Below are 21,690 nucleotides of genomic sequence, written 5' to 3' on the forward strand. Positions count from 1 at the left end.
AGTAACGTTACCCCCAGTAACGTTACCCCCAGTAACGCCACTCCCGGTAACGCTACACCCAGTAACGCCACCCCCAATAATGTTACCCCCCCAGTAACGTCATCCCCGGTAACGTCACCTCCAGTAACGCTACACCCAGTAACGCCACCCCCAGTAACTCCACCCTCAGTAACTCCATCCCCCAGTAACGCTACCCCAAGAGCCCGCAACACCCCCATAGCCACACAACTCCAACACTCAGTATCCCAGTAACGCAATCCCTAACATCTTTAGCAACGACGTGAATCCCAACACTCACAATAACGTTATACTCCCAGCAACGCTGCCCCCAACACCCCCAGCAACGCTGCCCTTAACACCCATTCAGTAACCCAACAACGCTGCCCCCAACACCCATGTAGTACCCCAGCAACGCTACCCCTCAACACCCACTTAATATCCCAGACATTCTATACCCCCAACACCCATGTAGTACCCCAGCAACACTCCCCCAACCCCCCATGCAGTACACCAATAATTCTGCCCTTCAACACCCACATAATACCCCAGCAATTCTCCCCCCAACACCCATGCAGTACCCTAGCAACGCTGCCCGCATTCCCACCCTGCCACTATCAAGTAAATTCTCACAAGCACTGCCTCCACCACACTCACACTGCCTCTACCTGTTATTTAACTGTTGCTTGTTATTTACCTGGGAGCCATTATTTCCATTTCTCTTGTGGCCTCGACGAGGACAGGAAGCCGGGGGCTTGTCAACGGTTCCCCCATTTACCCTGATGATTTTTTCAAGCTGGATTTTAAAATTCAGCAGTGTGTTGGCATTTAGAGCTTCGGCGGGTAGATCCATTTATATATTTTTAGCAGTTAGATAAATATATTATAGACTTCTTTTGATCCCAGCCATGCTATGCCCATTGTACAGCTGGGTGGTGGCGAACTCCATGCCAATATTGTAGGCAGTGGTAGACCCTATACTAATATTTTAAGCGGTGGTGGACTGAGTACGAATGCTGTGGGAAGTAGTGGACCCCATAACATGCTTTGGGCGGTGATGGAACGAGAACCAGTTGTATGAGCTGTGATAGAGTCCGTACCAAGCACTATGAACTGTGGCTGACCCCATACCAATGCTGTGAACTCCATCACTATGGAGTTAGAGGTCACTCCCTTCAGTAGTTGCTATCTTACCTCAGTGACAGGCAGCAGTATGTTTCTGTGAACGATGCTAATTCTCCCACTCTGCCAATTAACACTGGCGTTCCGCAGGCTAGTATACTTGGTCCACTCCTCTTTCTCATATACATCCAAATGTCACTTTACACTTGAAACCACTTCTGTTTGATGATACAACCTTTATTTTCTCCCATGCAAACTTACTTATTCTATACGATACAGTGAAGACTGTATGCATATGGATACAGTGAACATTGAACTAAATAAAGTCCATTTGTGGTGACTGCTCACGAACTTACCTAGCTTTAACATCGGAAAAACGTTTTACATAATGTTTGGTAACAAATTTAACAATCAAATTAACAATAACAGTACCTAAATTATGAGCTGAGCAGAGTAGATGGAAAGTTCCTTGGTATTCACATAAACGACAAACTGAATTTCCATTGTTATAAATCTCTGGTGCCCCGCCATTTGGTTTACTGTATCCAAGCATGGAGATCTCATCTTCAAATGGACATAGTTGCTGTGGAGAAAGTGCAACACCGGGCAACAAAGAGCATTCCAGAGATAAGTAAACTCTGCTAACAATACTGAAAACCAGGCATGACAGGGCTGATCTCATTGAAACTTCTAAAATACTGAACAAATTGGTGGATGTTCATCCGGACAATTTCTGTAAAAGGTCAGATGTAACACAAACAAGGCGCAACGGTTCCATGCTCAACAAGCCACAATGTAAGGCTGAGAACAAGAGATGCTTTTTTTCACCCACATGGTTATACGCCTATGGATCCACCGAAGCCAAAGCTGCCAAAACTCTATTAAATGTCAAAATCCAACTGGAAAAAATCGTAAGGGCAAATGGGGGGGGGGAGGACCTTTGACAAACCACCGGCTTCCTGTCCTCGTCGAGGCTACAGGAGTCTTAGTGGCCCTCAGGTAAATATAACTGAAAAGCTTCTAAAACAGTAGGCATTCTCTCCCAAATCAAATACCAACTCAGAGTAAGATTCAAACAAAACCAGAAATGCTGTGCAAATCAAGGGTCCCAAATTGTGGAATGACCTCCCAAATGTAATAAAAAACTTTGCATCTCCCAACCAGTTTAAAAGAGAGACTCAGAAATATTTATTTAATACAGTATTATAGTCAACATCTTTATTGGCAGTGTTTTATATTGAGCATATCTAATGTTTATACATAGAACGTTCGAAGTTTATTTAACTATTTGCATATATCAGTAATTATTTAATAAATAATTATATAACTAATAATGTATTAATTATAGAAGCACTAATAAATATTATATAATATAAAAAATTCAAACGTGATCAACAAATAATACTTAATATAATATTGAAGCGCGGCAATAAGCAATGTGTCTCTGGTCCTCCATATATATATATACTGCTACTGCATGGTCTCGCTAGCTGTTATATTTGTTATCACACACACTGTTACATCGAATCTTACAGGTAATTACAGTAATTGATTGAGTTTGTATTATGATAGAGGATTTATGTATAGGAGAGTGGTAGAGATAGCGAGAGGCGGTGGTGTTACTCCGCCGGTCACGCGCCCAGCTTGCTTTCTTCCTGTGCCACGCTCTCCCGGGTCACTCTAGGGGTACCTAGGGTCACACTACGCTGTCCAGGAGCACGCCACGCTGTCCAGGAGCACGCCACGCTGTCCAGGGTACGCCACGCATGTCAGGGTCACGCCACGTTATCCAGGGTCACGCTACAGTCAAGGGTCACGTCACTGTCCAGAGTCACGGCACGCATGCCAGGGTCCCGCCATGTTATCCAGTGTCACGCCACGGAATATGTACTCATTTGCGGCTCACGAATGCAAATGTAACGTATATTTACGTGTACGTATTTTGGTTGATTAGACAGTTTTTTTTTAGTTTAGTTCATTTATTATGCACCCCATACCCATCTTGTGGGCGGTAGTGGAAATGGTTACAGAGGCACATAATGGGCTCAGGGACTGAACCCCACAATTCATTTAGCTAAGCAAGTTACAATCTTGATGAGCTAGTTACAAAATTCAGTATAAGTCGTCACATCATCATTGGGTTCGAGATGGACCACAAGTACAGTTTCTAAATAAAGCAACTGACGTATATGGAGAACTTATATCACAATTGATGTGTTTGTCCTGCACACCGCCCCCCATCCAGTGGGCAGCGGTGGATAGGCTACAATCAAATGACAAATAAAATAACATTTTATTTAGGAAAAGTACATACGTAGATGCAGAGTTACAAACATACTGTTGGATTTATAGATAGAGCTTGTACATACAATACCTAAAGCCACTAATATGCATAGCGTTTCGAGCAAGGTGTGGAGGAAAAACACTTAGACTAAAACTTAATAGTAATTGGGAGTAAAGTATAAATTGTATTGAAAAAATGGAATAAAAAAACATGGCCAAAATCAGCAATTGTACAAGTTGGTCAACAAGCAGCATTGTTTAGAATAGCAAGACATGGGTTGACATTTAGGGGGTAAGGTAGGTTACATGGAGTTAATTAGGTAGTGCTTAGTTCTACTCTTAAACTGGTTGAGAGAGTTACAGTCTTTGACATGATTAGGGAAGGTCATTCCACATTCTGGGTCCTTTGAGTTGTAGAGCATTTCTAGTTTGATTAAGTCGCACTCTTGGAATATCAAATAGGTATTTGTTTCTGGTGTGGTGCCCATGAGTTCTGTTACAACCTTCTAGGAAACTTTTAAGGTCAGGATTGACATTGCAGTTCGGAGTTTTAAATATATAGAGTACACATGAGAGGATGTGCAGTGACTTAATATTTAACATATTCAAAGATTTGGGTAAGGGTACCGAGTACTGTCTGGGGCCAGAGTTAGATATTGCTCTAATAGCAGCTTTGTGTTGAGTAATTAGAGGACGTAAATGATTTTGGGTAGTAGAACCCCAAGCACAAACACCATAATTGAGGTAAGGATAGATGAGAGAATAATAAAGTCACCAGGGCAGGGCGAGGTACATAATATCTGACCTTGGAAAGAATGCCAACAGTCACTTAGTTACTACCTACAGTTAGCAAACTTGGGATATTTGGCTAAGATTTCTGGTAGCAGATCATTTTTAATTAAGTATTTACACATCTCTGGAACATTTGTTATAGAATTGTCTCTAAATTCACGTATCTTTTCGCACTCCATCACATAGTGACGGAGGGTGTGCGAATAATTTTGTTGACACAGTTTACATTTGGTCAGGTCTACATCAGCAGATAATGATAATTCCCTGAGATACCTGTAACCAAGCCTAAGCCGAGCAGTAGTAACATCTAGAAGTCTGCTGATTTTATTGGATGATCCATAGATGTGTGGCTCCTCTTGCATGATAGTATGATGATAGGTGGAATTACTGGCGTCGATTTCACTTTGCCTCAGAGCTACACGATTTTGTTGAGGTTCTTGGTGTACTATTGCTCTCAGACTGCTTATTGGCAATCCAAGGTTATACTCAATTTCTCCTTTAAAGGCAGATTCTTTGGCTAACTCATCAGCTCTTATCATGCATTCGGAGGCCAACATGAGATGGAGTCCACATGAAATGGACTCTGTTACCATCATTAATAATTTTGTTGTATTTGTGTCTAGCTTCAGACACGAGCATGTTACATTTATGTCTTAAAGAGTTGAGAGCAATTAAGAATGATAAAGAGTCACTTACAATTAATGTATCAAGTTTGGAGACTTGTACACATTTCAGATTCAGATTCAGATGTTTATTCAGGTAAGGTATATACATACAAGTGATGTTACATTAATGGATTGATATATAGATAGAGCTAGTACATACAATGCCTAAAGCCACTATTACGCAATGCGTTTCGGGCAAGAAAACATTAATATCTAGAACTTAATACTAATTGAGCATAAAGAATAAAAGATGTTGAGAACAAATACAAATAAAGATAAAAAAAAAAGGGGGAACATGACTGAAAAAGCAGCACAAATACAAAAGGTTGACAAACAGTGTTGATTAAAAAAAAAAAAAAAAAAAAAGAAAATAACAGACATGGGTTGACAATAGAGGAGTGAGGTAGATTACAGGGAATTTATTAGGTAGTGTTTAGTTTTTATCTTAAACTGGTTGAGAGAGGTACAGTCTTTAACATGGTTGGGAAGGTCATTCCACATTCTGGGCCCCTTGATTTGCAGAGCATTTCTAGTTTGATTAAGACGTACTCTAGGAATATCAAAACTGTATTTATTTCTGGTGTGGTGCTCATGGGTTCTGTTACAACCTTCTATGAAGCTTTTAAGATCAGGATTGGCATTATAGTTTAGCGTTTTATATATGTATAATACACATGAGAGAATGTGCAGTGACTTAATATCTAACATATTAAGAGATTTGAGTAGGGGTACCGAGTGATGTCTGGGGCCAGAGTTGGATATTGTTCTAATAGCGGCTTTGTGTTGGGTAATTAGAGGACGTAAGTGATTTTGGGTAGTAGAACCCCAAGCACAAATACCATAGTTGAGATAAGGATAGATAAGGGAGTAATAGAGAGTCACCAGGGCAGGGCGTGGTACATAATATCTGATCTTAGAAAGAATGCCCACAGTTTTTGAAACTTTTTTGATATATTTAGAATGTGTCCCTGGAAATTCAGCTTGTGGTCAATGAGAATGCCAAGGAATTTGCCATCTAATTTGTTACAAATTTCAGTGCAAGAAGCAAGGCAAATAGTTCTGTCTGAAGGACAGAGGCCCAGTTGTTTATACAGAGTTTAGTGTTTTTTATATTTTTTTAGTATAGTCTTGGCTACAGCAGTCGGTTTGTTGACAATGTTGTGTAGTGTCGTAGAAGTTGAGACGAAGCCTGAAGCAGAGTAGAGAGCAGAGTGAGGCCGAGGGTAGAGAGCTGCGATGCGGGGTGAGAGTCGTAGAGCTTGGCGCTTTGAATATGGGCGGAGTTGAGGAGCTCGATGTGGGACGAGAGCGTGGAAGCTCGATGTGGCCAGAGTCTGGCTGTCTGCTCTGTGTCGAGGCTGAAGTCTCTTGGAGTCGGTAGGAACTGGACACGCTGAGTGCTACATTGTTGTTGGTGAGCTTGAAGATATGCGATATCTTTCTCTTAAACTGAAAGTATCTTTCACTCTTGAAATTAGACTGAAGATTATTCGTTGTTGTTGTTTTAGATTCAGCTACTGGGAACAAAAAGTTCCAAGTAGCACGTGGTATGGTGAGCCCGTAGTGGACTTACCTGGCACAGGAGCGGGGCTGTAACTCTGCTGAGAGAGGGTTCCCTCTAGCAGGTAGGGAAGAAGTATTAACTGTAATTAGGCAAGTTTGGAGTTAATTAGTTTGGAGCAAGTATATTACTGACATAATATACTTGCTACACAACTATCTTACCAAGTTTCGCAAGAAAGTGGATAAATGACTTATTTATTTATATATACAAGAAGGTACATTGGGTTTATGAGAGTACATAACATTGATGTTTTTTTTATATTCTTGCAAAGCTGAACCTGTGGTGAAGAACACTGTGGGAACCTGGAGTATCTGGGGTGAAGAACACTGTGGGAACCTGGAGTATCTGGGGTGAAGAACACTGTGGGAACCTGGAGTATCTGGGGTGAAGAACACTGTGGGAACCTGGAGTATCTGGGGTGAAGAACACTGTGGGAACCTGGAGTATCTGGGGTGAAGAACACTGTGGGAACCTGGAGTATCTGGGGTGAAGAACACTGTGGGAACCTGGAGTATCTGGGGTGAAGAACACTGTGGGAACCTGGAGTATCTGGGGTGAAGAACACTGTGGGAACCTGGAGTATCTGGGGTGAAGAACACTGTGGGAACCTGGAGTATCTGGGGTGAAGAACACTGTGGGAACCTGGAGTATCTGGGGTGAAGAACACTGTGGGAACCTGGAGTATCTGGGGTGAAGAACACTGTGGGAACCTGGAGTATCTGGGGTGAAGAACACTGTGGGAACCTGGAGTATCTGGGGTGAAGAACACTGTGGGAACCTGGAGTATCTGGGGTGAAGAACACTGTGGGAACCTGGAGTATCTGGGGTGAAGAACACTGTGGGAACCTGGAGTATCTGGGGTGAAGAACACTGTGGGAACCTGGAGTATCTGGGGTGAAGAACACTGTGGGAACCTGGAGTATCTGGGGTGAAGAACACTTATGGGAACTAATTATGTCTGGTAAAGCGCCCCGTCCTCCTAAGATTTCCCAACGTCAAGAAACTGTCGTACTAAAAATGCCCTTATCCTAACCTACCAGAGGACCCAAAACAGAAAACGGAACAGTATGTGAATTTTGCGAACCGCTACTATTTTTTAATAAGGCAATTTTTGGCCTTAGGTTTTGTATACTTCAAAATGTGACGTTGTGTAAGGAGGACAAGTTGGGTAAAGAACTCTTGGGGGAACCTGGATGACCTTTAGTGAAAAGTACTGCCTAAAGGGAACCGCAGTATTACACCAAAACATTTCCAGTTACAGTTAAACATTTAGAGCCTATGACTTTATGCACGGTTACTTCTTTTGGTGTTTTATCTTCTGTTTTGCTATACAGTATTAAACAAGTCAAATATTGATGAAATTCTTGAAGATGCTTAGATTATTATTTAAGAAAAGTTTGTATTATACAATTATCAATCCCAAGTTTACATATAAAGACATTTAGTAGGAATAGACCTATAGGACCGTGTACAAGCAGAAAGAAGGCTTAATTCCGTCAGGGATAAGCTGATATTTATGTGAGGACACATTGCAATTTGATGTCCTGACAGTGTTCATGTTTCGCCAGAGGCAGCCGTCCATGTGCAGTAACTGCGGAAGTACGGTGTGAGCAGTAGGCAGAAAGAGTAGTCAGCAGGGAGAACGGTGTCAGCTGAAGACATGTACCCGGCCAGAGGCAACACAGGACGGGAACTCTTCACCAGGTAGGTACAAGTATAGGCACTCATGCTATACTGACTATACTTGTATATAGTCAGTATACCACTGGGAATTGGGAATTCTCATAGAAATACAGATAATTAAACATTTTTTTCAGAAATACAGGATAAAGCTTCAAAACTTCTTACCACAAAGATTATAATGAAGATAAAACACAATGATCGTAGCTCTTAACATATATGTGTGTGTGTGTGTGTGTGTGTGTGTGTGTGTGTGTGTGTGTGTGTGTGTGTGTGTGTGTGTGTGTGTGTGTGTGTGTGTGTGTGTGTGTGTGTGTGTGTGTGTGTGTGTGTGTGTGTGTACTCACCTAGTTGTGTTTGCGGGGGTTGAGCTCTGGCTCTTTGGTGTGTGTGTGTGTGTGTGTGTGTGTGTGTGTGTGTGTGTGTGTGTGTGTGTGTGTGTGTGTGTGTGTGTGTGTGTGTGTGTGTGTGTGTGTGTGTGTGTGTGTGTGTGTTTGTGTGTGTGTGTGTGTTTGTGTGTGATACACGTCCGCCTTGTAATGGTGTGCCCCTTTCTCCCTACCTGCCAGGGACTACAACAACAGCAACAACACCAGCAGCGAACGGTGGTGCCAGCAGCTGGAGGGCACCCAGGAATGGACTCCTCAGGTGTATGGCTCCCAGGACTCTCAGAGGATCTCCTCCCTCACCTACAGACCTCCTCCACCCATTGTAGGTGCTAAAACACACACACAACAATGTAACGGGGGCATGAATTATTGACTTATAATGGGAGACAATTTGTAAATAACCTTCTTTTACTTTTTATTCGTATTATTAATCATATAATTCACAATGTTATTGTGAATACTGGCATGTAGGGATCATCAAGCCAGGGGGGCAACAGTGGACAAGGTGGAGGTGGTGGTCAGGGTGGGGGGCGTGCACCCCCTGCACCGCCCCTCCCTCATCCACCCGACATCCGGGACCTCACGCTCGCCAGGGACATCAGGTCAGTACCACTGCCTCTAAATCTTTGAAGTAACACTAAGGTAGAATATTATTACATTAATTTTTATATGTGAATCTATCTCATCACATCCTGCTTGATCATAAGCTTGTTTGTGGAGATTCCTGTTATTAACAGAAGTGTGGCTGTTGCATTTCTTCCAATCCTTGTATTCCTATTTGCCTGACCCAGGGGAGTGATAGCCAAAGCCTCTGGCTGGTGTGAAGAATCGTGGTCACACACACACTCAACAAAACCAAATTTTCTCTGTCTGTCTGTCTGTCTGTCTGTCTGTCTGTCTGTCTGTCTGTCTGTCTGTCTGTCTGTCTGTCTGTCTGTCTGTCTCTCTCTCTCTCTCTCTCTCTCTCTCTCTCTCTCTCTCTCTCTCTCTCTCTCTCTCTCTCTCTCTCTCTCTCTCTCTCTCTCTCTCTCCTCTCTCTCCTCTCTCTCCTCTCTCTCCTCTCTCTCCTCTCTCTCTCTCTCTCTCTCTCTCTCTCTCTCTCTCTCTCTCTCTCTCTCTCTCTCTCTCTCTCTCTCTCTCTCTCTCTCTCTCTCTCTCTCTCTCTCTCTCTCCTCTCTCTCCTCTCTCTCCTCTCTCTCCTCTCTCTCCTCTCTCTCCTCTCTCTCCTCTCTCTCCTCTCTCTCTCTCTCTCTCTCTCTCTCTCTCTCTCTCTCTCTCTCTCTCTCTCTCTCTCTCTCTCTCTCTCTCTCTCTCTCTCTCTCTCTCCTCTCTCTCCTCTCTCTCCTCTCTCTCCTCTCTCTCCTCTCTCTCCTCTCTCTCTCTCTCTCTCTCTCTCTCTCTCTCTCTCTCTCTCTCTCTCTCTCTCTCTCTCTCTCTCTCTCTCTCTCTCCTCTCTCTCCTCTCTCTCCTCTCTCTCCTCTCTCTCTCTCTCTCTCTCTCTCTCTCTCTCTCTCTCTCTCTCTCTCTCTCTCTCTCTCTCTCTCTCTCTCTCTCTCTCTCTCTCTCTCTCTCTCTCATCCCTCATCTCTCATCTCTCACCTCTAATGTGTGCGCTGCCCCTGGACAGGTTCGGCCTGCACACCATACTGTGCGTGATGCAGAAGCTGCCGGACGAGGTGAAGGAGGCGTGCAGGGAGGTGAGCCGAGCCTCGCTCCAGCCGGAGGTCACCCGTGGTCTCATTGCCGACACCTCCAACAAACTCCAACAGCTCGTCTCCGACCTCCAAGACAAGCTCACGCACCTCCATGCCACCCACAACGATCAACATTCACTCGTAAGTGTATCACCACAACTAGCAGACAGGTAGATGAAGGTAAAGTATGTAAGAGTCGTAGATAGAGGTAGATGATCAAGGTGTGTTTAAGAGTCGTAGGTAGAGACGTAGATTATTAAGGTCTGTAAGAATCTTAGGAATTAAAATACGTGATCAAGGTGTATATAAGAGTTGTTGGTAGAAAGGTAGATAAAGGTGCATGTGTAAATAACATGGATGTTATCTATATGCCTAGTGCACCCACACTATATTTGCAACCCGTCCTCCTAATAGAACGTCACATTTTGACATACTCTACCAAAAGCCAAAAATCGTCGTACTCGAAAATGGTAGCGCAAAATTGACATACACTGTACCGTTTTCTGTTTTGGGTCCTCTGGTAGGTTAGGATACGGGCACTTTAGTACTAAAGCTTCTTGACGTTGGAAAACTTTAGGAGGACGGTTTGATATTTGAGCCAACTTTACTTTAAGACAGTCAGGGACTTTAAGACAGTCGGGGTAAGACCAGTGCCACCCTTTAAACTAAATCAGCATCAATGGCGACACCGTGCAAGTTTCACTGTCTGAAATCTGGAATGTGTTTTCCGTAGAGTTATAAGTTTTTTCAAGCCATTATATTTTTTTTTTTGAGAGAGATGGAGACTTGGAAGGAGAAGGGGTTGTTAGGGGAGAGAAGGATAAAGGAAAATAAATAAGAGGGGAGAGGGGGAAGAAAGATCCAGGATTAGCTGGGTACCCCATTTAGTTTCTTATGTACATATTAATCCCGTTCTTTATGCAATCCATATATAATCCTTATGAATGTGATAACTTCAACTTCATTAGCTCCTAATTTTGTGATATGTATTGTGTCTTTATCATGTTATTAAATCTTAGCTAACTGTCACTTTATGCGTAAAATATAAGTTTTTGATTTAGATTGCTATAGAAGTGTTTAGTCTAACCAGCATTGATTTATATATCTATAACTTATTACCAATTAAGTTTCTGATAATGCCAATGTCTATTTGTTTTGCTGTTATTGTGACTGGCTTATATAATTAGGGTACTGTACCTAATTTTTATGTACATTTCCCCAATTATAAGTGTACTACATTTATTATTAAAGTGTTTGATTAATTGGCGTGAACAGGAGTCAGAGGTGAAGGGTGTATTGATTTAGACCAGGGACCAGATTCACAAAACAGTTACGCAAGTACTTACGAACGTGTACAACTTTCCTCAATCTTTGACGGCTTTGGTTACATTTATTAAACAGTTTACAAGTATGAAAACTTCCCAATCAAGTGCTGTTATTGTTATAAACAGCCTCCTGCTGCTCCGGAGCTCATTAACTGTTTAATAATTGTAAACAAAGCCGCCAAAGATTGAGAAAAGATGCACAGGTTCGTAAGTGTTTGCGTAACTGCTTCATGAATCTGGCCCCAGGATAATTCATCAATATTAATTAAGAACATCATGTGATTGATACCTAACCTGAGTGAAGTATTGTATAATATGTTATTTATAAAGTTTGTGTGTGTGTGTGTGTGTGGGTTTATTTGTTGCACAGAGCGAGGAAGAGCTGGGTGTCCTGGTGAGTAAGGTGGAGGGAGCAGTGAGCCACGGCGGGCAGCAGCACGTGGCCGCCATCAGGGCTAACATCACCAACGACTTACGACGCCACCTCAAGAAAATGCGTGATTCCCTACAGGAACTGAGCAGGTGGTGCAGCCTTCTTGTCTTAACTCTTAAATATACACTATTTACATAAATATGAGCTGTAAACGTGTATTTCTGTATGTGTGGAGGAGGGGGCGGGGGAGAGATCACTTTATGCGATGGGGTTAATTTTTTTTAATAAGGATATCGGGAACACGATAACATGAGAATAAGGGGGAAAAACACAGCTCCAGGCAAAAGAACAGCTGAAGCTGGCTCTGTACGTGGCTTTAGAAACGGGTATGATAGAGCTCACCTACACTAGTTAGTTTAGTTCATTTATTATGCACCCCATACCCATCTTGTGGGCGGTAGTGGAAAGGGTTACAGAGGCACATAATGGGCTCAGGGACTGAACCCCACAATTCATTTAGCTAAGCAAGTTACAATCTTGATGAGCTAGTTACAAAATTCAATATAAGTCATCACATCAACAATGGGTTCGAGATCGACCTCAAGTACAGTTTCTAAATTAAGCAACTGACATGTGGAGAGCTAGTGTCACAATTGATGTTTGTCCTGCACACCGCCCCCCATCCAGTGGGAAGCAGTGGATAGGTTACAATTACTTGGTTACTACCTACAGTTAGCTACAGATATACCCATCCCGTGGGCGGCAGTGCACCCCATACCCATCCCGTGGGCGGCACTGCACCCCATACCCATCCTGTGGGCGGCAGTGCACCCCATACCCATCCTGTGGGCGGCAGTGCACCCCCCATACCCATCCCGTGGGCGGCAGTGCACCCCATACCCATCCTGTGGGCGGCAGTGCACCCCATACCCATCCTGTGGGCGGCAGTGCACCCCATACCCATCTTGTGGGCGGCAGTGCACCCCATACCCATCCCGTGGGCGGCAGTGCACCCCATACCCATCCTGTGGGCGGCAGTGCACCCCATACCCATCCTGGGGCTGCAATGCTCCCCATACCCATCCCGTGGACGGCAGTGCACCCCATACCCATCCCGTGGGCGGCAGTGCACCCCATACCCATCCCGTGGACGGCAGTGCACCCCATACCCATCCTGTGGGCGGCAGTGCACTCCATACCCATCCCGTGGGCGGCAGTGCACCCCATACCCATCCTGTGGGCGGCAGTGCACCCCATACCCATCCTGTGGGCGGCAGTACACCCCATACCCATCCTGTGGGCGGCAGTGCACCCCATACCCATCCTGTGGGCGGCAGTGCACCCCATACCCATCCTGTGGGCGGCAGTGCACCCCATACCCATCCTGTGGGCGGCAGTACACCCCATACCCATCCTGTGGGCGGCAGTGCACCCCATACCCATCCTGTGGGCGGCAGTGCACCCCATACCCATCCTGTGGGCGGCAGTGCACCCCATACCCATCCTGTGGGCGGCAGTGCACCCCATACCCATCCCGTGGGCGGCAGTGCACCCCATACCCATCCTGTGGGCCGCAATGCTCCCCATACCCATCCCGTGGGCAGCAGTGCACCCCATACCCATCCCGTGGGCAGCAGTGACATCTCTTACAGTGACAGGTTAGAACCATATAATGGTCTCGGAAACTGAACTCCTAAGTTCATTTAGTTAAGGAAGTAACAATCTTGTGGAGCTAGATACACATTGTGACACTAGCTCTCCATATATGTCAGTTGCTTAATTTAGAAACTGTACTTGTGGTCCATCTCGAACCCATTTATGATGTGACGACTTATACTGAATTTTGTAACTAACTCATCAAGATTGTAACTTGCTTAGCTAAATGAATTGTGGGGTTCAGTCCCTGAACCCATTATGTGCCTCTGTAACTCTTTCCACTACCGCCCACAAGATGGGTCTGGGATGCATAATAAATGAACTAAACTAACAGTTAATGTGTATTAATATCTATAAAAGATATGTCAGTGATCTTTTATAGCACAAGTGGTTCAAGAAGTGGCTCACAATAGTCTATGTACAGAGTAATTTACATGTAGTGAGTGAGGTGCTGGTTTAATGGTTTATGGGTGTGCAGGGTAGAGCCGGCAGTGAAGAATCTGGAGGAGCACTTCACCCAAGTGGCTGAGACCATCACCTCTAGTGTGGTGGACCTTAAGACCAATGTGGAGGACCTTAAGACCAGTGTGATGGATCTTAAGACCAATGTGGCGGACCTTAAGACTGGTGTAGCAGAGCTGAAGCACATTCAGCAGGAGCACCCCAACCCGCCTGGTATGGACCTCGACCTCGCATACCAACCTAGTTTTGACCAGGTACTTCCACTCGCGCTTTGTAACGTAACATTGCTATTATTGGGCGTTTCTCTGACATTAGAGACGTAACATCATGCATTACTGTTCATTATACAACTAGAATTATTATACATGCTTTAAGAGCGAATGAAAATGTGCGGTGTTTGCTGTATCTTATATAACGAAGGAACTCTCACGCTGTCCAGTGTGCACTCGATGCCGGCACTGTTATATAAATGGCTAATGCGATCTGGATATGTAATAGTGTTAGATATTGTTTGGAATTATAAATACATTCAGAACCTCCATAGTGTATTAATATTGGTCTTTATTACCAACCTCTGTTTGTGCACACTTGTAATTAAGTTATTCTATTTTCAGGCTGAAATTCTATACATGTGCAAACGTTTATTGATCTGTTTATTTCTGAAACAGTGAAGAACCGTCCTTCAATAGTTGTATACAGTATTATTATTTAGGACCATAGCAGCCGTCATGGGGGACTGCCTTCGCGGTATAATTGGCCTTCAGCCAGGAATAAATGTGTGAGAGAACGTGGAGAGAATAAACCCCGTCAGGGATGAGGCCGGAGGAGAACACACATGCTCAATAATGTACCTGTCCCAACCAGTCAAAATAACTACAAGCAGGGGCCGTGTGATGCCTCGCTCACCTACAGTTTTTATTATTATTGGCGATATAATTACTCAAAGCTGTTTTCATTGAGAAAGAGAGAGAGAGAGAAAGAGAGAGAAAGAGAGAGAGAGAGAGAGAGAGAGAGAGAGAGAGAGAGAGAGAGAGAGAGAGAGAGAGAGAGAGAGAGAGAGAGAGAGAGAGAGAGAGAGAGAGAGACAGACAGACAGACAGACAGACAGACAGACAGACAGACAGACAGACAGACAGACAGACAGACAGACAGACAGACAGACAGACAGACAGACAGACAGACAGACAGACAGACAGACTCCACATGTTAATGTGTGGCCTGGCACCGGCAGGTGGAGACATCCATCAAGGAGCTGTCCGGGAAGCTGTCCACCTTCACTAAGGAAGTCACTGCACACTTCTCCCAGGTCTGACTCATCCTTCATTATATACTAAGTCGATAATCATTATTTCAATTTTGTGCCTCTTCAATTATATAAATAAATCAGTTGGTTTATATTTCGAGTAATTTATAATTCAATGGAATGTGTATGATAGTTGGTAACGTGTAAATAGGTTCTCACTTGTGATAAACTGATAAAGCATTCAAGTCCTCTCTCTCAGTCCCAGATAGGCCTATCTTGGCCATCCACCGTCTTATTTGCCCTATGTATCATGTACTGTAAATTGTTAAATTTTATAATCCCATGAGTGGTAGTTTATTGTGCACCCCATACTCATCCTGTGAGTGGTAGTTTATTGTGAACCTCATACTCATCCTGTGAGTGGTAGTTTATTGTGAACCTCATACTCATCCTGTGAATGGTAGTTTATTGTGCACACCATACTCATCCTGTGAGTGGTAGTTTATTGTGCACCCCATACTCATCCTGTGAGTGGTAGTTTATTGTGCACCCTATACTCATCCTGTGAGTGGTAGTTTATTGTGCACCCCATACTCATCCTGTGAGTAGTAGTTTATTGTGCACCCCATACTCATCCTGTGAGTGGTAGTTTATTGTGCACCTTATAATCATCCTTTGAGCAGCTTATTGTGCACCTCATACTCATCCTGTGAGTGGTAGTTTATTGTGCATACCATACTCATCCTATGAGCAGCAGTACATTAAGGGGTTACAAAGGGCACAAAGGTATAAATCATATCAGTGTTGACATTGTAACACTCTGTGTGTAGTAAATGATGACACGTGATGGTGTTGCAGGCAATACAAGAGATGGGTCAAGTGGGCGGTGTGGCGTCGTCGACCATCAGCACCAACACTAGGCTCATCAGTCCTGTTCACGGGGTCTTCTCCAACCATCGACCCATCTTTCCTCTGGCCGAGGTCTGTCTTTCATTTGTCTACACAAAGACTTACTTGAGTTACAAATAAATTACTTGTACTGTATTGGGAAATATATTTTCAGAAGCATGGATTTCAGCCTACTTATTGTAAGGTTTTTATTGGGTAGCCTCTGACTTCCTCTCCCTCACTAGCATGTCTGTTATTTCACACCGAGTTTCATACACGTGCTAGTTTCCTCTTAGTCGACTCGCATCCACATGACACATTTATTTAATATTTAAAAATTTAGATTGTATTGGCATAGCCTTATCTTAAGATGGTATTGATTGCAGTGTGGTCACAGACGTCAAGTATCGCCGGTGGCGCACGTGTCTCCAGTACCCCAAGTCTCGCCACAGGTGTCCATGGCTCCACCTGCCTCCCATCTAACTCCCATTCACCAGCCTCACTCACACACAACATTCAAACCCACACCACATCTTCCACCCCCAGCAAACCCCACGCCAACACCAATCTCTAATCCTGGTATTTCACCATCCCGAAACCCCAGTGAAACACTACACTATCGACCAGGTTTTGAACAACCCTCAGAATTATGTGCAGCACCACAAACAAACCTAGGTGTTGCACAGCCATCACATCTTAGGTTAAAAGCACACTGCAGACCAGATGTTGCTGTACCAGCCAAAGCTGTGCCAAGTGTTACCCCACCACAGGACTCTGTAGCAACATCCCATTCCACAACAGCCCCAGCGAGCAGTGTTGTCTTCAAAGAGGCAACCCAAGGTCGACCATCAGTGAATACACATAAGGATCGTATTCTTCATCCCAAGAATAATAATATAGCAACAATTTGCCCCGAGAAGGTACGTCCCATTATAGTGTGCCGATATATTCTGATTAATATGTGCCTATCATTATTATACTTTTCTCAGACGTAGGTCAAAATTATAGGGAAGCGTGTTTAGTAGGACGGGAGCATTGTAGTAAGAGTAAACTTGTCATCAGGTGGTGTCACCCGAGGAGGATGATGATGCAATGGACGACGAGTCACAGAGTCTGGGTTGCATGTCATCCTGGCCCCAGCAAGCTGGTACGCAACGATTCACACCTCCAAAAATATATACTCTCATTGAACTCACTTCAGATTCAGACCAGGTATGTTGTCTAACTCTCATCTTAAGCGACAACACTAAAAATGTATTCAGTTTTCATTGCCTCCTTGAAAGTTAGCTATAAGATGTTCACTGATTGTAACTGATTTTTAAGGTTGACTAAATTTAACATGCAAGTCACTAGAAATTTCCACTGTATACATGAGGTACTTTGTTAGCTTCATGACGTGTGTTACTGTGGGAGTGGCTTAATTTATCAACACAAAATAGAACTTAAAACAATGTATATAAATTTGAGAAGTGTAGGTTTAGGAAAGAGCTGTGGAAATACTGGTTTAGAAACAGGGTTGTTGATATATAAAAAACAATAATCGGATAACATAATAAACACGGGACCGCTGGATTGTGAGTTTGGGTGAATATAAATAGGAGCTGCCTCAAGTGAGCCAATAGGCCTTCTACAGTTTCCTTTATGTTCTGTGCACCACTTAATGTTAGGCTGGCATTATCCTGTACTGTACTTGTTTTGTGTGGCTGATCGGTGTTTGTATTATATTATGTAGCGAGTTAATGGAAGAACAGAACCTGTGTTGCAGTGTAAATGTTTCTCTCCACTTCAGAGGTCATGTGGTAAGCATGTAAGATTTCAACTTGCAGGCATTACATTGCATACTTACAGACCAACCCGTCCTCTTAAAAATAACGTCACTTTTGGCTGGTATGCGCGGCACTATGGCCAAATTTGGACGTATTTTTTCATACCATTTTGAAACTTTATGAGAATTTCCTGCCCACCTAACCTATCAGAGGACCCTTAACTTACTGTTGTTGAAACAAAAATCACAATTTTATTTCCATTTTTTTTTAATTTTCAAATTACGTCCAAATTCGGCCATACGGGCAAACGGCCAAAAGCGACGTTCTTTTTAAGAGGACAGGTTGTACAGACAGCATGTGCACTATCTACACTACATCAATTAGTGACAGTCCTCTCTAAATTTGTGATTTGTCCATTCATTTATATAGTGGTGTGGTGTATGAGTAATTTTGGTGTGACCAGCAGCAGTGGTGGTAAAGACTCCAAGAAGTAGTGTCATAGGAGGGATAGTAAGCAAGGTCTTTGGTTTCAGGAAGCCTTGGTGTTGGACTGTGATAGTAGCAGCAACTCTGATGGCTCTCCCATGGTACTCACCAGAGTCATTGATAGACTTCCTGCCCCACCCACCAAGACCGCTGGAATTGCTATTCCACCCACCAAGACTGCTGGACTCCCTGCCCTACCCAACAACACAGGTAAGGCTAACTTCCCATAACTGGCTACTTCTTACACATCCCCCAGATGATACTAGAAAGTGACGTGGTGGAGGCAGACCCCATACAATCTTTCAAATGTAGGTACTATAAGAGCTCAGTTGGGGAACCTGTTCATCAGTCTATTGGCAGTTGAGAGGTGGGACCAAAGGGCCAAATCTCAACCCCTACAAGCACAACTAGGAGAGTACTGATTTCATTGTACGACTTTTGTAGAGGGATTTGGCCCAGTATCAGCTGCCAATGGCTCAATTTATACAGGTAGTATGGTTTTCAGCATTAAGAAAAACAAGATATTCTTTGAAAAACATTTTGCAGTATCTATAGCTGGCACATTCAGATAAAATATTGAAAAAATGTGTACAGTTATAAGTAATTATGTACTTGTCAAAAGAAGGTAGGAAGCCAAGAATATTATTCAACACCATCAATGTTGCAGGATGTTTAAAAAGTCCTAAATAACACTCAGATGTGAATACTAGAGCAAAAATACATAAGATAAGCAACATCAAAGGTATCAGGGGACACTAAAGAGTGAGGGACAAGTGACTCAAAAGGACTTTAGGAAAGTAAGCCTTATAACCATCCTGAAAATCAGGATATTCCACGATGAAGTACAGACAATGCAGTTCAGACAGTAGGTAGCAGGGACATTATTTCAATTAAGGGTCTACGAGTTAAGCCCCTGTGTGGTTCAATGCCTCAGTCTTGTGCCTGGTGTGAATCCAGTTTTTCCAGATAAGTGTTGGCCATCCTTTGAACTCTGTCCTGTGGGGATCTTTTTGTTTGTTGTGGATTAATGTGTGTTTATATGTCACACTTGTGTGAACCTTCATTCACTGTTTGCCTTAAGCTGCATGAGTTTAGACTTCGCTTTCCTAAGCATTCACTAGTGTTGCTCTTGCCTGGCCATGGTTCCTTCCCTTGGGGGTTTGAGTATGTCCCTGAAACATCCTTCTATGGAAGGTGCCTTCCCCCTGGTTAGAGCAATGGTCTTTGCTCATCTGAGGCTGTGGGATAGGGGCAGTGAAGGTTTGTTTTGGTTACACGGGGGTTTGCAAGCTTGATATGCCGATGCCTCTTATGCCTTCCTCGACTGCTTTATTCTTATGCTGCATTTCGTGTGTGCTACTGACCATCTCCATATGCCTGGTGTACTGGTTTTGTTTTCACCAGGGGTTACCGGTGTCTGTTCCTCTCCACCCCTGGCGAGTCATTTTGCTTTTGTTTCTGCAGTGAAATAACCACAAGGAGCCATCAAGGGAGGCCTCCCAGTAATCCAGCTTTGAATGTAATGAAATACCTCTTTGTGGTAGATCCCTTGTTGGCTTCCTGATCCTTCCCTCTCAAGTGCATCAGCTGTTTTTCAGGATGCATGACTGACAGGGTTGACCCCAGTCAGACTCCGAGTGCACATGGCTTCCACCTGGTCGTGGAGGCATTTACCTAGCATGGGAATGACCTAACTACCATGTTACTGGCTTTCAGAGTCGTTCAAATTTTCCTTGCTGTTCTGTTTTGTTTTGCTTTACCTTTCTGGTGGCTTATTCTTTTAGTTTGGGGTGATCTAGTAACCCATGCTTCTTGTGTCTTTGGCTGGACGAGGTCTTGGCCTCTGGTCTCCAGTAGGATTTTTATTACAAGGGCCTGGTGTGACGTGTGTAAGGTTGTCCAGGCAGTAGCTACAGGTATCCACTGAGGGACCCTCCAGAATGAGGCATTTCATTACATTCAGTGCTAGATTTTTTAAAATTCTAGCATTATTATTTATAATAATTACAGTATTATTTTTATTATGTAGTGATATAATATACTGTACATGTTTATGATTTACCCATTACTGTACAGTATATGCCTTTACTGTATTTCCTTTTTACTACACACAAAATGGGCATATGGGGATGCATTAATAAATGAACTAAACTAATTAAAAGATACATAAATCTGAAGAGTGGCCTTTTAATTAACAGATGATTGGGTGGAGAGCACTCTAGGACTTAAGAACAGTACCAAAACCAACATGAAATTGGAGAAATGTGGAAACCACTTTTCTGCCTCTGGCCCTATCCATCAAATAGGTATGGCAATTATGAAGAAGGAAATAGTTACTCCAAATGTAAGGAAGACACCCTCTATGGTGGTGGGTGGTCCAGACAGAAGCAACACTGTGAGGAGCTGTGAAGTAGTGAATGGTAGTGGAGCTGCTGCTGGCACAGTGTGGGGAAGCAGGCCAGGTGGTGGGGCAAGTGAGGTAATGCAACTGGAACACATTTCTACATCACCCCGCCCAGTAACAAATGGTCAAGATTTGTATCCTCACTCATTTGCTGTCCCTTTCAGGCCACCATCTGGAGGAAAGAGGAAGTTGCCAGATTCTTGGCCTTGGGACTGTTGTAACGTAGGAATGCAGGACAGTGTGTGTAATAGAAAGAATAAGGGATTAAATGTTGAGCGTGCTCCAAGAAGCAGATTCACTAATGAGATTCGTACTCGTCGCTGTCTCACACCTATCAAACATGGAATTAAACTCAAATTTTTCAAAAGTAAGAAGAATACCTGCAGCGATACATAACATTTTTGCACGCACTCTCTGGCTTTGCTATTGTTTGGTATCGCTGCACTACTGATACATGTAAGGACCCTACCATGGTAACTGGTGTATAATTACCTTACCTTGACAAATTAACATACAGTTATTGATAAATATGACGAAGACATGTAGGTATTTTGCACCATAAATTTATTCAGTATTCAAAGTTTATTTATATCATTCTGTACAAATATTGTTTATAGCAATGGCTGACAATATGTGAAATTGAATTATGGAGGTACCAATTACTTATACTACTGTCCTCATAGCTCCTGCCTTAATTCTGCTTTTTCATGCTAGAATTAAAATGACATTTAATTTGAAACAATTTTAAAAGGCAAGCTCTGCATTTATTTGCCAGAACTATAATTTTTTGTGCCAAAGCAAAACTTCTTTATAGGATGCGAGGTGAAGGGCCTGCCATTTGAGAAACAGAATTTTTCATCTTTCTTTTTGTGTGTTACAATGTAAGCCAATTATATTAAGG

The 21,690-nt window shown here is 43.3% G+C and overlaps 1 protein-coding gene across 5 annotated transcripts; it reads left to right on the forward strand.

The window, feature by feature from the left end:
• The first annotated feature begins 2,541 nt into the window (after positions 1-2,541).
• On the forward strand, positions 2,542-21,363 carry LOC123767704 (uncharacterized). 5 transcript variants are annotated; one of them, XM_069310417.1, is made up of 14 exons: positions 2,542-2,654; positions 7,992-8,127; positions 8,673-8,814; positions 8,964-9,094; positions 10,120-10,327; positions 11,882-12,033; positions 14,019-14,256; positions 15,234-15,308; positions 16,104-16,226; positions 16,520-17,053; positions 17,196-17,345; positions 18,433-18,595; positions 20,584-20,864; positions 20,954-21,143. In XM_069310417.1, the coding sequence occupies exons 2-14, from the start codon at positions 8,084-8,086 to the stop codon at positions 21,008-21,010; spliced, it is 2,298 nt and encodes a 765-aa protein (XP_069166518.1). In that variant the 5' UTR covers positions 2,542-2,654; positions 7,992-8,083; the 3' UTR covers positions 21,011-21,143. The 5 variants fall into 5 exon arrangements, with proteins under 5 accessions (XP_069166518.1, XP_069166514.1, XP_069166519.1 ...); XM_069310413.1 differs by having other exon boundaries at positions 20,584-21,363; XM_069310418.1 differs by lacking the exon at positions 20,584-20,864 and having other exon boundaries at positions 20,954-21,149.
• The last annotated feature ends 327 nt before the right edge of the window (positions 21,364-21,690 follow it).

Source organism: Procambarus clarkii, chromosome 67, assembly GCF_040958095.1.
Source record: "Procambarus clarkii isolate CNS0578487 chromosome 67, FALCON_Pclarkii_2.0, whole genome shotgun sequence".
In the NCBI taxonomy this organism is placed as follows: Eukaryota; Metazoa; Arthropoda; class Malacostraca; order Decapoda; family Cambaridae; genus Procambarus; species Procambarus clarkii.

Coding starts and splice junctions, on each gene's coding strand:
- LOC123767704 (XM_069310413.1), top strand. CDS start 8,084: ATGTACCCGGCCAGAGGCAACACAGGACGGGAACTCTTCACCAG. Junction 10,328..11,881: donor ACAACGATCAACATTCACTC/GTAAGTGTATCA, acceptor TTTGTTGCACAG/AGCGAGGAAGAGCTGGGTGT. Junction 12,034..14,018: donor TCCCTACAGGAACTGAGCAG/GTGGTGCAGCCT, acceptor ATGGGTGTGCAG/GGTAGAGCCGGCAGTGAAGA.